We start from the raw sequence: 19,412 nt of genomic DNA, 5'->3' as shown, positions 1-19,412 counted from the left end.
CATTTGAAAACAAAATAACCCAGCATGATGAAAAAGAAACCACAATAGATTTTCCATTTAGTTGATGAATCAGTGACTTCTTACAAGGATCTAAATTTCTAAATGAAATTCTATAATGAAAAATATGGCTGTGGTATTGCTACTTTCAGTATAGATAACAGTTACATTTTGGTATCTCTGGGTTGATATTCTGTTGGGATGCTGTTGGGATTCAGATCATAGTTCAGAAATGAAAATAAAATTATATACATATATTAAACTAATAACTAAGTAGAAGAAAAAAGCAACAAAGAATTCATAAGAACATAAATGAATTGTTTTTAATATATAACACTTTGAAAGTGATGGCTGATCTTTAAATATGATGGACAGGCGGCAAATTTTTGATTGTAGGCTTGGAAATTAAATCCTAATATTACAATGTCACCTGCTGTATTCTTAAAAAGAAAGTGTAGGTAAGCACTTAAACATTTTACCTCAAGTGGAATCAAATAAGTAAAATCCCTGGTTTTGCTTTACTTATTATGAAAGAGGTAAAGCTTTCAATATTAAATGGGGACACATTTGTAAATATTAATAAAAGGTTGTCAGACCCATGGCCTATTTAACATCGTGTTGACTCTGGTAATAGCTAAATGTGGTTTTTGTTTATGCACTATATGGTGGCTGAGATCAGAGGTAACAGATAAGCCACTGTGAGTATAATATAGAAAGTCCTCTTTTGTATTTTCAGTGTGATATTTTGAATGTATCACTTTATTTTTCAGATGTTTACAGATTTCTTCCTTCAGGAAGGCCTGGCTTCCTTTTTTCCTGTAAAGCATGTTTCTTTTCAAATGTAGAAACAGAGCAGAAATGTGGATAGAATTCCTAATTGAGATTTGTTCCCTTGGAATTACTATATCTGCGGAGCTGTGTCTGTTGATAGTAACAAGCAAAGACTTTATGGAAAGCTTAAAGCTATTTGGGGATCTTACTTTCCACTAAGGCATGATGGGAAATTAATTAGCTGAAGGAACCTGATAAAGCTCCAGTTGCTTAACAACATAAAAGCAAACAAGATCTGCCACGTGTTTTCTCACTAAGCTCAATTATATCTAACATGGCATAAACTATGTCAACTGGGGAGGACAGATAAATATAATTCAGATAAATTGTAGAGTTAACTAATGTTAGATTCAAATCAGGAGTTGTGCATGGTTTATATTTTCCAATTTATGTATTGGAATATGAGTTATCTGTTTGCAAGGTTATCAGGAAGCTTTTATTTTTTTTTTTTTTTTTTTTTTTTTTTAAAACAAGTTTTATTAAAAGTTTCAACAACAAACAAATCATTACATATTGAATCTTTCCCTGTTTTTCTACAATAATTTCCCCAATATTCTCATAAAACACAAACAAACACAAACAAACATAAAAAAATCTTTTAGTAAAGTACCTTGGCCCCAGTTACCTCTCTTTGCATGGGCTAAAATAATAGCACATATCACTCTTCACATTTCTATCTTATTTAATCCATCTTAATTAAATCATTAAATTTGTATCTTTTGCCCATTCATTTATCCCTCTATCTCTTCTTATAATAAAAGAAAAATTTCTCCTGAAATCACTAATCAGAGTATGATGCCTTTCTATCCTCCCCTAAGTTAGTAAAATTAACATTCAACATAACAAATACCCAATTTGATTCTGCTTGGTACATTCTATCCACCAAAAATGTTTAAATACATTGTATCCTCCTTTCCTTCAATATTTTATTACATTTTAAAAATCAATCATTAATAAAAACTTCAACATTTTAATTTCTTATTACATCTTAAAGCATTCTAATTTACTATTTCAAATATAAATGTTACAATACCATCTTCTGTACCTTAGCAGAATCTTTCTTACAGAAAATTATATTTCATCCTTTGTCTCTAAAAAAATCCCTCTTCTCCCATCCAATTTTAAAGCTTTGAGGCTTTTCTCCGCCTTTCCCCTTTCTTTCTTCCCCCACCAAATCTTCCTACCCCCCTTCTTCTTCTAACCTCTGCCTTGCTGGGATCCCTTCTCTGTTGCGTTCCCTTTTTCTCTTGTTTGTTATCATTATATTTACTTTGCATCATATTTTTCTCTTTCTCAAATGTTTTTAGATCTTAAGTCCTTCATTTTCCTTGCTCTCTTCCTTCCTTCTTCCTTAGATAAGTTTTGGGATTCAATGAAGATGGCGTCTTCGTCTCTTCCTTGTTGTTCTTCTTCCGTTTCCATCTGTTCCATTGTCTGTTGGTAATTGACCAGCGCCATTTCTAGAAATAGAAAAGCTTTTTCCATGCCATCTTTGCAGGCTGCTTTTGTTTGCTCATATTCATCCCTCAGGTCTTCAAAAGGAAAGCCATTATAAATAAATCTTTTCTTTTCTTTATTCCTCTTTCTTCTTACACCAACCAAATATTCCGAGAGAAAGGCAAAACAATCCCAAAATCCACAATCCTCAATAAATCCAAGCAAGCCAAAATTCCCCCTTCCTCTTCCAGGGGTGGTATCAAACAAATAAAAAAAAGAATCCAAGTCTATATTTTAAAGCCTTATTAAGATTGTATTTCTGTCCTCAAGTCTTCAAGGCATCTCCTCCAACAAGATCCAAATTTATATATTTTCTTTGTCCTCTCCCTTCCGGCTTAATTCCGTCGGGAGGGAGAGTAAACTTTCCCTTCAGCACCTCAAAATAGCCGCTTTTTTTCTCTTGTGGAAGAAATCATCAGAAAACCATCTTTTCCAGGAATTAAATTAGATAAATCTCAAAGCCCTGGGTCGACCAAGAAGAACTTTTACTTTCAATAACTTTCTCTTCTTCCTCCTGCGCATACTTGCCCGGCTGTCAACTTCTTTGTGGCGGCCATTACGGACCGCCGCTGCACGTCCTGGTAACAGGGGTTCTGCCGGCCAGGAGAGGGTCTGCAACACCCCAAACCCTTCCTCCGGATCCCCTTACCTTCAGCTACCCCTGCAGGGCAGCCTTGCTCCGCACCTGTCCGGGTCGGAGCCCCAAAGCGGCTAGCGCGGCAGGATCGCGCAGCTTGCGAATCCCTACCGCTCGCGAAGCCGACAAACCGGAAACCCCCCAGGAAGCTTTTATTTAAACAGGGACTATTCTTTAAAAAAAGGAAAAATTAAAGACAGATTTATTTTGGAAATACAGTCAGTAGATACTTTTAAGAGAGTTGGATATTTCATTGGGTAGTAGGTCAGTTTGCTGCAGTTAAAGTGTCTAGCTAGAAATGGGGACACCATGAGTTCTAGTTCTGCCTTAGTTTCAAAGCCAGCTGGGTGACCTTAGTTTAGTTGCTCTCTCTCAGCCATAGAAAGTAAGCAATGGAAAACCATTTCTGAAATTTGTTCAAGAAAACTGAAGGGACTTTTCCAGGTGGTCACCAGAAGTCAACATTAACTTAAAGGAACATGACTCCAATTGCCTTTAAGGCTTAATAGAAGGTTATCACTTTTCCTGGATTCCCAAAAATCTTTTTGAAAGATATGTCAGTGCATGTTTAGGCATAGACTTAAAGCACGAAGAGGTACTTGCATACTTTCTTTGTTGCAAAATTGCAAGCTCATTTTATTTAAAACCACTTTTTGTGATGTTTCCCTCATTTACCCACATTGCAAAGTGCCTAAAAACTTTTTTAAAAATTATGCTAATTTCCCCCCAAAAAACACCAAAGCACGTAAGCATACAAAAATGCAGTAATATGAAGAGATTTAGTCTTATTTATGTTAAATGCTATAGATGATATTAAGGAATACAGTACACAGTGTAATCATGAGTATTTCTACAATTCTCACCCATGGCTGCAATGCTTTGTTCCTTCCTTATATTAATTAGTGATACTCAAGCCATTGTCTATAGACCTATTCTTTAAATTTGTTGTTATACTTTTTTTTGGAAAAAAAAGATGTATTAAGAATTTATTAAACAATAAATGCCAATGGATAATCACAAAATACAAGTGGATGAATAATTTTGGGGATTCTTTTTTCTTTGTGCACACAATATAAACATCTCTATTGATGTATCTTGTTAAGCTATGTTTTGTAAAGGAGTCATTGAGACAAACATACATCTTTTATTATTCTACCCATGAACTGCTTACTCTTTCCAGGTTTATTTAAAACTTTTACTTTCAGATTCAAATGCCTCAATTTCTTAAGTGGGGCCAAATTTTGTCCTGTAATATGAAAGGTGTCCAGCAGTTTGCCTGATTGAGCTTTTATCTAATTAGTTACTCAGTATCAGTTTTATGTATGTAAGGCGTTTTATGGACACATCATTAACTACAATGTTTTTCTTTTTGGTAGAATGTAGAAACTTACACAAAATTGGATTCAAAACTGTTTCTCAGATTCTTCTGATTGAGACCTTAATGATTTTTAACCTAGATACTTTAATTTTTTTCAGAAAGAGAAATTTTCATCACCCATAGTTGTCTGTACCATATTTCTATGCAGGTGTTATTTCTATAGGTCCAAAGATAATTAAAAACTTGCTGTATTCTAAGAATGCTGAAATTCTGTTGTACATACAAAAATATACCAATAAAGCATCTTACCTTATGTAGAAAGTAGTAAACAAGAGAGGATAAAGGAGGAGCTTGCTCCCTTTTAGAAAGATAGAGTGTGCTGGATATCATCTACAGAAAATAATTTCAAATTATGTCCATAGTCCTCGGGAGCAGTGATTAAAGGTGACATTTTCTGTTTGAAATCCATGAAATCAATAATTTTAATTAATTTCCCTTAATTAGATGTTTATCAGAGGCCTTGGTTTTACTTGGTTTGAGCTTTCAAAACTAAAATGTTAAGTCAAAAGTTGAATAGTAACATAAACTCTCATGATTCCCTGAAAGAAGAATTCATGTAGTAAAGAATGAACCTTCTGACAAGTAAAGTCAATGAGGAAGCCAGATTCACTTAATAACTATGTTACTAACTTAACTTCAGTGATTCACTTAGCAACTGTTGAAAAAAGTTGTAAAATGGGAAAAACTCATTTAACAAATGTTTCTTAGCAGCAGAAATGTTGGGCTCAGCTGTCTTAAGTTGAGATCTACCTTTATTGATAAATATAATAACAACAATGTAATTCTCTTTTTAAAAAGGATGCCAGAAAACATTTCAACTACTTACTAATAGCTTTCAGTGTGCAACACATATGCTTCTATTCTTTAGCTTTTGCCTAATGAATTCATTTGTGTATCTCCTAACTAGTGTTATATGTTAGACATGTAAATGTAGTCTATTAAAAATCCCCATTAGTATTGAAATCTGGGAGGAAAAAATCATGAAATACCTTACTGCAGGGTCCCCACCGCCGGTCCGCGGACCGTGCGCAGAACAAGCCTTACCGGGCCGCTGGTTGCTGGCGCCGCCATCTTTTGGTAAAAAAGCAATTTTTATCAAAAAGATGGCGGCCAGCCGTGAGCTTTCGGGAGAAGCCATTTCTGCCGAAAAGCTCACCAAGCGCTGGCGCCATTTTTGACGAAAAATCACTCGTGACGTCACCGGAAGTGATTTCGTCAAAAAGATGGCGGCGCCAGCTGGCGCGGAACCGGCGCGGCGCCAGCTGCGGGAACCGGGCGCGGCGTCAAAGGTTGGGGATCCCTGCCTTACTGCATGATAGAAAAATTATTTTCTATTCAATTTGATTATAATATTTTGATTGCAGATACTTAGAAACAGTACTTTGTAGTGCTGTCTTTAATACAAAATTAATGCAGCAAAAAGCTTCCCCGTTATTAGAATTGGGTGAAGAATATCTACATATAGATGCAGAATAGACATTATCTGAATTCATTTCATAACATCAAATGTTAAGAGATAATCATTAACCAGACATATAAAACCTGTACAGATGCTGTTTTGGCAATCCATGGAAAAGACTTCATAAAATATATATTCGCTTTATTTTAAAATTTTAGAAGCTAAGCTTAAATTTTGCTTGAATCAGGCAATGTGATATCTTGAAAATGTCATTTAAAATACAGTTATCTTATCATTCAGTGATTTTATTCTGTGATCTGTCTGTCATCTGCATGCTTGCAAGCAATCGGGGCCTATGAAAAGCTACCTTCACTTTTACAAAAATGGGTTGTTTTCTTAAAGAGAAATTGGTGTTCTTTTCCTTCTTTAAGATGAACCAGGAATCTAATCTTGAATGGAATTAATTGAAGATTCCATAGATGCAGAATGACTGAGCAAGCTTCTTCGCTTCCATTGTTTTATACTCTACATTTTCTGGAAAAGGGATGGGTTGGACACCCATCCTGATTTGAATATCAGAGCCACAATTTTAAATAGAGGCTGTTATGTTCTATATAGCAGACTTTCAAGAAAAGATTGGACTGCCATTTGTCAGAAATGGTATAGGGTTTCCCGCTTGGGCGGTGGTTGGACTAGATGACCTACAAGGTCCCTTCCAACTCTGATTATCTGTTATTGGGAAAAGGTTAGTTTACTTTGGAAGAGCAAACTGAAGAAGGTAATTAACTATTTACATATGTCCAGGGCAAAGAAATGAGAAGAGGCATAAAGTTAGATCAAATTATTGCTCATTTATAAAGGCTGACATCAATTTCCAGTAAATTTTTATAGGAAGAGAGATGGGAATACTTTTGGTATTGGGAATTTAGATTGGTTGGGCAGCAGGAAGGTAATAAGCCCCCAATCTCTTGGCCTCCCACAAAGGGTCAGAACTTGGCTCTGAGGCCTTGCATGGGGGGGCACAGAGATCCACGCAACCATAGGGCTGGCTAATCCCTTGATCCTCCCCCAACTGTAATAATCTAATGTTAAATGGCCATTTAGGATTTTCCCCCTTTTAATGTTTAATTATTCTATAATTTTAAAATTTTGAACCCTAATTTTAATTGTAATGTTATTTTTCATATACTGTTTTGTTTATTGGTTATATTATATCATACACCACCCAGAGGCCCTCTTTGAGGGAGATGTGCCATTTAGAAATATGAAAAATAAATAAATAGCGTACACCATTAATTTGGAAAGATAGCAGGACCATATTCACCACTGTGGTGTTTTTACTTCAGGATATCCAACCCACCTCCTTGATTATCGGTAAAGAGAGAGCAGGTAGTAGCACAGCCATTAAAAGATGTAAAAACTGCTGGATGTGTGTTTTTCAGAATGTATTTTCTAAAGCCCCTTTCTGAATTTTCATTCTTCATATTGTAAAAATACCAGCACTTTGTTGGATTTGTTTTGTTAATGTTTAGTCACTCTAACTTATTGCGATGCTCTGCACTGGTTTCTTAGTTAGGCTTAGTTCCATACAAATGGAATCTGTAACTACCGTATTTCAAGCTCCATAGTAATTCACTCTGGATAAGGACTCCAGCCGACATAAAATAGAGTTTTGCAGTTCTTGTGTGGAAATATTTCTTAAGGGGAAAAACGGAAACAAAGTCAACAGTTCTGTTTATTGCCTTCTTATAATTTTCCCCTGATAGGCTGAAATGTAATAGGTCCCAAGGCTCCAATAAAGAGTCCATATATGACACACTGACATTTCTCTTGGTTTTTTGCAAGCTTTGTGCTGTGAAGAAGCCACAGCTACAAAGGAAAACAAACCAGCCATCAGCATCATTTTTCTTTAGAGATATTTCTGATCATAACCCAGACCCCTAATGTACATGGGCTCCTTTTGGTGCTAGGGACCATTCTTAATGTTTCGATTTGCAAAATTTGTAAGGCAATGCTACACAATGTGCTCCAAGATTTTCTGTATACCTTCTTTTGTTTTAGAGGCAATTTGTGAGTTTTTTCTTTGTTTTTAAAAAGTTTTTAAGTTGTGTTACTATTATATTTGTGTGTTTGTTTTCTGTTTAGACTAATGGGATACCATGTTACTGGTTTTTGGCAGTTACAGACCAAGGCAGCTTTGGAGGCCACATAAATGGGATTTGGAAGCCATATGTGTCCTTGCAAAATGCACATTGTGGATCCTAAGCAATTAAATTTGGCTGATCCATTTTCCTTCCACGTTTTCCTTGATTTTTTTTTTCAATAGAATTTTTCATCTGTTATTTTTCATAAGGAAGTATATTTTTGCCCATACAAGTATTTTCTAGTATGTTTGCCAAGCTAAATTATTTCAAGTACTGTACAACAGCATGGTGTTTTTTCAAGTACTGTACAATAGCATGGTGTTCTTTTTAACTGGTTAACTGACTGCAACATTTTCCTTCCAAAGAATATTTCCATATATTTAGATAGTAAATTTGTTTCTCTCCCCGCTTCCTAGGTTGCAAATTGATGGGGAAACATTACAGAAGAGCCGTTACTGGTTTTAATATACTGACCATTAAAAGAAATCCTATAACTTTTACCATTTTGGTGGATTCAGTTGTTTTCTGCGGTCACTTCATAAATACTAAGATACTTTTAAAACTAGCTACAAAATCAATGCTTAAACTATGGCACAAGTTGCATAAACAAAGACTAGCTAAAAATATTAACACTGTAATCTCTAAAGAAAAAAGCAGGACAAAATCAATATAAAGAGTGAAATCCAAAAGAAATATTTGTGCCACAGAATTATTGTGTCATCCAAACCAGGCATCTTCCTTTACTTCCTGAAACTTCCTCAACATACTTTGAAAATCTGCCCTGAAGGGCCTCAAATCCTCCAAAGCATATTGTAAGAATATATAGGGGGAAGAAATAGGCAGAAAAACCAGTCACGAAGTTACTGTGACCTGTTAATTGTGACAAGAGATTTCATCAGAAGGAAGCTACAACACAATATATTATAAGTAGGAGTGTTATGTAGAACCTGCCTGCAATTCTTTAAGACCAAATGCATCTTTCCCCCAACAAGATTGTGTTAAATGGCACAGCCAAGCAATCCCTGGAAAAAAATGCAGGCAGTTGGAGACAGATGTTTAAACTGTTTCCACACGTTTAAAATCTGAAGCCTTAGTAATGATTATCATGTTTTTCCTTTGGATTGTAGGTCCCCCCCTTCACCGTGAGTTAGCTGAAGTCTAAATAAGAGGATTTTGATTAAGCAGAGAATCTCTTCCAAAAGACTTAGGGGCAGGAAGTGAAAATATTTTTTAAAAAGTATGTCTGCAATTTTGTTCTGACCCTGGTAACCTTAAAAAAATCAATAATAATTAGGAGAAGCTTCAGGCAGGAATTTAGCTCAATCAACTTGCATCTAAGAAGAAGAAAATGAGTCCCATTTTTGTGAGATAAAAGGTTAACCATCTTCAGTTTTTCTGTACTTGGGACTATAGGGCCTGTTTTCACAAGTTTTGTGAAAATGAAGCTTAATTCTATTTAGGTTTTCCTCCGGGCTATTTAGAAGTGTAGTGAGGGGAAATCTTCAGATCCAGTATAAATCCTATCTGTTCCTTTTATTTTATTTATGATTCAGTAGCTTTGTCTAAGCTCAATAAATTTAATGGCTTTGAAATTCAGTTGTAAATAAAGTTTAAAGAAATGATGCGCTTGGCATTTTCCAAAAGATGGTGGAAGATATAGTTCCAGACCTACACACTTGGTGCTCACCAGATGTTTTATAGCTTCCTATAATCAGATCAATAGACCTAATGCCTGGTATTTATGGAAATTATCATTTAAAACATCTGGAGGTGCCAGTCTATCTCCCACAATGTCATCCCAATGTAATTTACTAGCATTTACTAGCATTTTATAGAACCCATTCCTTAGGAATGGTACTTAGGCTGAAATTCTGGTAGTTTCAACAGGCATTTATAATACTATAATGGCATTATACAGCATTCATTTTATACCTAAATGTAGATTATTTACTGTACCAAACTCACAAAGAAAAGGGAAATTATTTTTCTTTAGTCATCTCAGTGTCCCTTGTATGCTGTTTTTGGAACCCACTTTGTATTTCTGACTCATTTCTTGTGTATACTGAAATGTCACTGGCCAAAATTTAGAAGGTTGGAATATTTAGGCAACAAACAAAGCAACAGAGCCAAGTTTCAAACATGACTCACCATTTATAAGCTGTGAGCTTTACTTCTCAATGGAACTCTTTGAGGATGAGGTCTGATGTCAAAAAGGAGACAGAAAGATGATTTAAATAGGTCTTGTTTTTATTCTAATACCTGATATGAATGAACGTTGGTCCACATTGTGTTTGCATTAGTGCTGAAAGAAGTCTGTACCTCTTGACATATGATTAGGTCTTAATTCTAAAAATTATGTTGCCTTTTATTCACCCAATCTTTCCTTAGCATTCTTGTTGCATTCTCTGGTCCAAAGAAATCATTGGTATTCTTTGTAACTTAAGACACGAGATAGGAAATGGCCCAATAGTGAAAAATGAAGTTTGTTTAATCAAACTTGAAGAAAATTGGATCTATTTCCTTATATGAAAGTTGAAAACAAGCTGTCTTGAGCTTTTGGCCCATTTGTATATATGAAATGAGTGTCCTGATGCTTCCCTCCCACTTTAGCACCTTTTTTTTGGAGATATTTAAAGTTTTAAATGAGTAGCTAAAGGGATATGTATACATTTTATGCTTTACCTTAAAAATTCTTTAAAAAGTAAGCCAGATGATTGGTTAGGTGGTATGTTACTGAGCCTTACTTGAGTCTATCCCCTGCCATCAAAATACTTTAGGGTAGCATTGGCTTGAGATAAATGCTGTGGCTTCTGTTTGTGGAACGAACAGTTTGTGCTGCTTTCTATATACCTTTGCCATGCTTACAGAATCAATCCAAGGATGATGTAAAAAATGTGAAAAGAATTTGATGGCCAATAACTACAGCGAGATCCTTTTTTTAACTGTATGTCAAGAGAAGTACAGGATATTTCAGTAATTTTAACTTAACAAATGCAATGATTCCCTTAACTGTGGCAAAAAAATCATAAAATGGGACTCACTTAACAAATATTTCACTTAGCAACAGAAATTTTTGGACTCAGTTGTGTTCATAACTCGAGTACTATCTGTATTGGTTAAGACTCACATTCTAATGAGAAAAATGTGAATCGTAGGATATTTTTCCTTACATAACTCTTCCTTTCCTCCCATCTTCCTTTTTCCTTTTTCCTTCCTTCATTCCTGATTCAGTGTTGTGTATCAGATCTCAAGTCATTAATATGTAGGTAAGTTCCAGAATGCTCCTATAATAACCACATAGCCTCCAGATACACTGCTGAGATATGGATTTTTTTTCTGCCAAGGCAACTCTAAGCATTCCTTGTTTTTCTGTTGCCTACAACAGTTCTCCATTTTTATTTTCCTATTTACCTAAATAAGAAATATTCATATATTAAAATATATTAAGTGATAGTTGTAACATCCAAAAGTTTATTAAGAATTTCATCTTCTTTTAAAGATTAAATTGAAATGAGCTATAGCTTTAGCAACTAGTACCAGTCAAAAGTTGACAAAAAATTTCTCAATTATGATACTATATACCATGCAAAATTGCATGTATGTGTGTCTGTGTAATTACAGAGGTTTTCATTTATGCACGTCTTATTTTTAGAATCATTTTTTTCATAGATATTTCTGGAATTGAAAATTACATTAGCGTTTTTTAATTAGAATCTGTATGTTCCTTTAGAACGGGAATATGAAGATGTTGAATTAAGTTGAAAGCTAATTCAACTGTAATTTATAATTAAAGTAGTAATTAAAAAGAAGCAAAAGGATAACTTTGGTAAGAGTATTATGAACATAAAATAAGATATGAGTGGATACATTGTTAGCTAGATATTAATTCATAGGATGACTATTAATTTTGCATTCGCTGTTGAAAAAAATGACTACTGTCCACATTGCCACAATGAGTTTAAAATTGAGTAGCCAAATTTCTTGTGTAATCATTGTAGACCTTCACAAAGATTAGAACTCCGTGGAAATTAGGATTCTAATCATAGGGGGACCAAGGTGGATAGTAAAGATTCCTACTTTGAGAAATTTGTCCTCAGTTCATGAAAGAAAATGAATAAATGCTGGAATCATAGTAGGCAGTAGTAAAGCACACGTCACATTTTATCTTCTCACAGGTTCTTATTTCCCAAACCAGAATACCATAAGAATACTCAAACAATGATGTTATCAGTAGCACTTAGGACTACCATGAATAGTAAAAAGGTACAAGTATTTTATGGTACTCTTTTGATTGCCTGGAGTTGGTTGTAAGACAGAAAGTTATATAAATGCTTTAAATAAGTAGAACATTTAAGAGCTTGTGACTTCAATACCATTTTTCATTCGTTTTAAGAGCATATGAATATAAATTAGAATATTACTTTTTTAAAAAAGAAAATGAAACCTGTAAGATATGAGCAATCTCCAGATATAGTTTCCCAATTACCCTATCACTAGGGTCACCAGATGTCCAGCAAAAGGAGGCTATGTCGTTTTATCTTGATGAGCTCCATCTGGCAAGCATAGCTTTCAAGTTAAATACTATCTGTCTTTTGGGTATCTCTTTGCGCAACTTTTCTCCAAGTTGCAGGTCTTCCTTAATAAGTGTTAACCATATATGAACAAGCTCAGCTTTGCGGCTTTCATTATTTGATTAGTACCCTCCTAAGGGCTTGTGCTATGGTCTGAAATTGACAAAATCTTAATCAATTATATACTTTGGCCTCCTAACCAGTTCTAACACATTTCTTCAACTGAAGAGCCAATCTTTCTGATAATGGTAATAGTAATATACATGGGTGCCTATGTCCTTTTTTTTTTTTTTTGCATTTTTGGGAGTTTTTCATTGTAATTTTTGTCATGGATGCCAACAAAGTTCAACAGTCTGTCCTCTTTTATTTCTCATTTGTCCTCCTTTCCAATTGTCCGTGTCCTCTCTTGCCTGTTCAGATATTTGGTCACCTTATCTAGCCCCCAATCGTTACAAAGTGTGTCAGATTAATTGAATGTGTTTTGCCTAATCTTATTCAAAAGACTGGAGGAATGGCAGTGCCCATGCAAACAAATAACTTCAGGCATACTGTGTGTCCTCGTTTAGTTTCCTTTCATCATCCAGCAGGCCTTTAAAAATAATTGGCTCTTTTTGTGGCATCGCCTACAAGAATCCATTATACTTTTGTAATCTCTGTGAGAGAGTTGTCTTGGCAATCATGGCTACCTGACAAGTATGTAAAAATAGGAAATATTAGGAAGGCTGGGCTCTGCTGAAGAAGATAAATACTTTTGCCATTGGAGTCTGTGATATATTAGAACAGGATCCTCTTTTGGGGACACCAGATAGCACTCCAGAGAAAGTCATGAATAAAGGAGGTAATTTCAAATGTTACCCTTGGAGAAGATTATGCTTCCTAAAGGATTTGGTTGGGGGAAGTAAGTTACTTGTGGGAAGTCCAGAAACTAGCCCTGGCTTTAGAGAATTTTAGATGGATAAGGGCCCAAGGTTTGTGTTCTTTCTCTTCAAACCTATTTGAACAGAACAGCTTCCTGGACAGAAAGCCTTGTACGATGTGACAAGAATAAGCAAGCTGTTTTTGAATTGTCTAGATTTGGAAATGCACATCTTGTGAAAAATAGCAGTTCTATAAAATGTCCTTGATTCTGAAAGAGAAAAATTAGGGTAGTTTCGGAAATGTTTGCAGTCTGGCATGTTTTGCTTGGATGTACTATTCAAATAAAAACAATTAGAAAACTTCCTTGAATACATACTAATTCTTAAGCGTGTCCAAAATAAACTCTGGATGATAGCCTCAACACTTTAAATAAAAATAGTGGCTTGTGATATAATCTGTTGCTGCTTGAATGGATAGCATCATATCATTTTCAATGAAAATGAAAAGGCAGGTTTTTTTAAAAAAAGACAATTGCAGGGAATAGAAATTATCAGAGGCCCAATATGGGCTATAACAGACATTGTCCTAATTCTTTTCACAAAAAAATGGGAAGATGTATTTTGTTTTCTAAGTTCTCCATCTGCTATCCGCAAAATTTGGTATCCTCAGTGTCCCTCCATATTTAAGCAAATATATATTTTCCATTTTTCTTCCATTGAAGGTATGGGGGTGGTAGAAACATCCATCAACATGCAGAAAAGAAAAGGCTGGGCTTTTTCTGTCTGTTACCCCACAGTTCTGCTTCCACCACACACAGAGAGGAAAAACTATTAGAGATTTACATGGTGTCCTGTTCCCCTTTTAATCAATGAGTGTTATACTCATTTGCAGATACTGTCAATATTTCAACTGTTGCATGAAGACACTCAAAGAGGAGATCCCTGTCCTAACCTGTCCCAATTTTTTGTCTTGGCTAAGGGACTGGCTGCATCACGTATTAGCGTCAACTCTTAGCCAGCCCTTGCCCAGCTTTCGTCACCAGGCCACTTACTGCCTGTTTCAAGTGATAGACTGTAGGTTCATAAAATCCATTTAAGGCTAAATGCCTATGGAGATTCTGAGTCATCCAGATCGTGATTGTCTTAAAGGTGCTTTTACAAAAAGCAACTGGGTTATATTTCTTATATTACATATTCTTTAGTTTCTGCTTGATTCCCTAGTTGAAATATTTTCTTTCTCTTGTTTCCTGTGATGATGGGCAGTTCAACTTCTCCTGACTGCTTTTAGTTTATATTTTTATTTGTTTAAATTAAGTGTTAGCCTAATGAGTTGCACTTTTGCTTCGATTAACTTGAAATTTAAAATTAAGATCAGATGACACGTAACATCATAAATAGCAGTGTTCTTTGTTTTTTTTAATATAAAGATGCCAATTTTAATCGACTGCGTAAAAATAACCAAAAATAAATATACTTCCTGATATACTACTGTTTATTATCCCATTCCAGATATCATCATCAAATATTTATTATAGTCAAAGACCAGCAAAATCAGATAATAATTGGAGTGTTTTCTCTGCTATTATACCTGTTTTGTTTTTCTTTTCATTATCAAGGAATATTTTAACAGCTTGGCATTAATGATCGGCATTGGGTCAAGTGAGATAAATTATTAAGTGTGGTGTGAAGTCAATTAGACTGGGTAAACATCATTTTAATTTGTTTAGAGACTTATTGACTGTAGAGTATATAGTAGGCACTCTATATAAGAAATTTAAATGTTTTACTAGTCTTTTATATATGCCATTATGCAGATGTTAAAATGTTTTGCTCATCATGGATAGCCAGACTAATTGAAAAAACAAGTTAATAGAAAAATAAGTTATTTTATTTTATTTATTCCTTTAAGTGTTCAGCCATGTCAAATTTATATGGTAATTCTTCTATTCACTATGAGTAGTGATTCATTATGAGATCAATACATATTCAAAGTTTTCAGGGCAAACCTGTTAGCCATTGCAACATCGGTTCATGTTCTTGGGGTGGACGATGGTCTTTGTATGAGCCAAATGTGTCTTTTCTTGGAATTGTGCAGCAATTGAAGAGGATCCCGTAGGGAAAAATGCAACTGCTTGAAGAAGTTGCAGAAGAATGGTATGCTCACATTCTTTATGTGCAAAAGCATCTCTTCTCCTTTGAATTCAAATCCTACACAGCCCTTATTTATCCCAATTATATAACAGTAGTTGTCTTAAAAATTCAGCTGCAAACCTGGCCACTTTTTAGGAGGATTGGCAGGATATTTTATCAGAATGTACAGTATTGCTGTTGTTGTTTGCCTCATGGGTCACAAGTTTCTAAAATATTCTATTATATCAAATATTTATGCAAATAACAAGATTTAACTTCCATACGTGGCTCACATAGCTATGAGAATTTGACTTATAGTCCATCGCTATATATTCCACTGCCATCTAAAAACCTCATTCAGAAGCTTTACCTACCACTAAAACTGAATGATTGCTTAGTGGCAGGTTAACTCAAGCAACATTATGAACTCTTCTAAAAGACGCAGAAAATTAGATTAAAGTTCATAAAATAATTGGCTTGTAAATTATTTGCCCCATTGCTAGTAATAACAGCACTCCTTGAGGCTTCCTGTACAGCTTGGTTATGATCCAGATTGGCTCAATTTCAGCAGCCTATGCAAGCTTGCTGCATACAAACATTTTTAGCTTCAAAAGCTTTAATGTTTAGTTATTAATTTTAATTATACTTTGTTAGAAAAAATGATTATCAATATTAAATACATACTAATTATGCTTTCCTTATCCATGTTGGCACAGAGATCCTTAATACATCCTACTGCATGGTGCCTCCAAAACATACTAAGGCAAGGGCTTCTGATACAATTCAGATTAATCATAATATATCATCATCATAGTATACTGAGGGCCAGCTCAATATGACATTACTGTAACAAGAAAAACCCTTTAAATATTTGATATTGCGAGATATATGCTATATGTTTTATAGCATTCCTAATACAAAGTAGATAAGCCTAGCATTAATTTGTGTTTGCTTGTGGAGAGCAAGGGTTGATTTTGAATTAGCAACCAATGGATGCATTGAAGTCGCTAGAGGTACAGTATTAATATTTAAAATGAGCAGGATGCTGTTTTCTCAGGTTGAATCTTATGTAACCTCATTGTTTAAAGTGGAAAAAACAGTCTTTTTTCTTTTTGTTTCTTTTTTTGAAGGAAGAAACATTGATGCAAAATAGAAAAAAAAAAAGAAAACGTGCTATTTATAGTCCATTTCATTACACCGTTTGAAAAGCTATCTCTGTGTATATATCTATCTCTCTTTGTACTAAACCTTTGTGCTAATTCTAACGGCAAGGTTATATATTTTTTGTGAAAGATTAGGAGAGGTAACATAATTAAACCTGGGTTTTGTTATGTACTTGGAGTCTTTTTTCCTTAAATATACATAGTCCTTGACTTACAACCATTCATTTAGTGACTATTTGAACTTTCAACGGCACTGAAAAAAGTGACTTATGACTTCTTTTCACACCTACAATCGTTGCAGCATCCCAGTGGTCACATGATTGAAATTCGAGCATTTAGCAACTGGCATGTATTTATGAAAATTGCACTGTCCCAGATCATGTGCTTTGTAACCTTCCAGCTGACTATCTGGAACCACTCATTTCGTATCTGATATTAGCACAATTGAGAAAGTCCAGAAATATTTCACAAGAAGAGTTCTCCACTCTTCTACTCGTTGTAGAATACCTTATGCCACCAGACTTGAAATTCTAAAACTAGAAAACCTTGAATTACGCCGTCTTCGGTCTGACTTAAGCATGGTATATAAAATCATACATTGCAATGTCCTACCTGTCAATGAATACTTTAGCTTCAACCATAACAACACAAGAGCACACAATAGATACAAACTCAAAGTAAACCGCACCAAACTTGATTGCAGGAAATACGACTTCAGCAATAGAGTGGTCAATGTCTGGAATACTCTACCCGACTCTGTAGTCTCTTCCCCAAACCCCAAAAACTTTAACCTTAGACTGTCTACTATTGACCTCACCCCTTTCCTAAGAGGTCTGTAGGGGGCGTGCATAAGCGCACCATCGTGCCTACCGTCCCTGTCCTTTTGTTTCTCTTATTCTTTTATTTTTCTTATATGTACCCATTTCATGTATTCACAACTATGTATACACTTATACTTATTATCTTGTAAACAATTGGCAAATCAAATAAATAAATAAATAAATAAATAAATAAATAAAGTCAATGGGGGAAGCTGGATTTACTTAACAACTACATGAGTCACTTAACAACTGCAATGATTAACAACTGTGGCAAAAAAGCTCGTAAAATGGGATACAACTTACTTGACAGCTGCCTTGCTTAGCAGTGAAAATTTTGGTCACAAGTCAAAGACTAGCTGTAAACTAGGAGATATTTGGATTAAGAGAGTGCAGATGAAGAAGTTAGTCATATCTAGGTGGCAAAAACTGGAAAATCATAGATGGTAACAACTGGAGCTTTGTGTACCTTTATGTACATAAATCAGAGCTTTAGGTACATAAAACAATTTTATAAAATTTATAAAATTTTATTTTTATAATTTTATACAATTTTGTAAAACAATCAGAGCTTTATGAATCTATATGTATTTTTATGATTGATTGAATGTACCTCATCTAGTGGGCATCTAGATTTTTGCCACCCAGATACACTCTTCCTCTGCCTTCTCAGAATACATTTCTCTCCTTTTTCACTCATTGATTTTGGTTATCATTTACTGAAATTCTAAAATTGGCAATGATTTTTGTAAAATATAATTTCTGAAAATTTTTAATGATACACTGTTAAGTTTTTTTTTAAAAAAAGAGCAGGCCTATATATCCTTTGCTAGCCTCATGCGGTCTATTGATTGGAAGTCTCTTCATTAAAGTTGTTCACAGTTATAGTGAAAGCCTATGCTCGTATCATATATTTTCTGCTAATGGTTATACTTTCAAATATCTCCCTCAGGAAAGGGAAGAAGAATAAAGAAAAAGGGAGAGAATCAAATAGGAAGTGGAAAATGAAACTGGAGGACATGGAAAATAGTTCTTTAACCTCTGAAAACCACAGTTTTATAATGAATACTGAGCAGGATATGAAAGTGAAATTTTATACTTTCAATTTTTGACTTGAGTAGGTGTGATGATCATTTCCTGTTTTGTTTTTGTCAGGAAAACATCTATCTTGAATCCAGAATTGTTGCAATTTAAACTACATGAAGTGCATTATGTATTGTATGGAGAGATTATAATTTGTTTTGCCTCTGTTAAAATCCAGAAAATATTTTTCCCTAAAACTATGTATATTTTAATTTCTTACAGATCACCAGAAATTAGAGAGAGAAGCTAGAATCTGTCGCCTTTTGAAGCACCCTAATATTGGTAAGAATATAGAAGTATACATCCATTGAGAATCTTAAGACAATAACCTTGAAGATAGTTTCATAAAAGTAAGAGATAAAAGAGGGGAAGCAATAATTGTTTTACTCTGGTGTAGTACTGTTGTCATAAGAGACATAAGCTCCTTTCAGATGTGGATATTATAATAAATGGTGATCATTTAACAGGAACAATCCTAGCACTATTATCCCACCCTTGGAATACAACCTGCTCCTTTTTATCCACTTATCCACTGTGTCCAAAATGAAGAACATGAAGCATTGACGACAATTAGTGTCTTCTTAAAACTCTAAACTATGGTTCTTTAGATAAAGAAACAAATTTCATACACTATTTTTTGCAGTTGGGTGGTTAAAAAAAACATAGCTATGATAAACATGATTTTTGGTTCAAGCAGTATTATTTTAAAGTAGAGATGAAAATGTCTAGTCTTTAGGGTTGTCCAAGAGGAAGAATAACTCCTTTTTATGACTAGGTTTGGAACTTGGCCTAGGAAAGCATCTGTTTTCTCAGAATTCACTGTATATATTTGGATATGCAAATATTTCCCAGTTTCACAGTTTCCCTTCCCCATACAGAGATAATGCTATGTCACTTTTACTATACT

At 34.6% G+C, this 19,412-nt stretch overlaps 1 protein-coding gene across 15 annotated transcripts in view; it reads left to right on the top strand.

The window, feature by feature from the left end:
* Positions 1-19,412, top strand: part of CAMK2D (calcium/calmodulin dependent protein kinase II delta) — a 132,312-nt gene that overhangs the window by 40,212 nt on the left and 72,688 nt on the right. For all 15 annotated transcript variants that reach the window (XM_026668726.2, XM_087962988.1, XM_087962986.1 and 12 more), the window contains exon 3: positions 18,728-18,787. In XM_026668726.2, coding sequence (XP_026524511.2) covers positions 18,728-18,787 — 60 coding nt within the window. The remainder of the gene's footprint in view (positions 1-18,727; positions 18,788-19,412) is intronic.

This window comes from Notechis scutatus, chromosome 4 (assembly GCF_049901735.1).
Source record: "Notechis scutatus isolate UNSWTSFEM ecotype Mainland chromosome 4, rNotScu1.2, whole genome shotgun sequence".
Taxonomy (NCBI): domain Eukaryota; kingdom Metazoa; phylum Chordata; class Lepidosauria; order Squamata; family Elapidae; genus Notechis; species Notechis scutatus.
The sequence above is the reverse complement of the archived record's forward strand: the minus strand, read 5'-3'. Positions and strand labels throughout refer to the sequence as shown.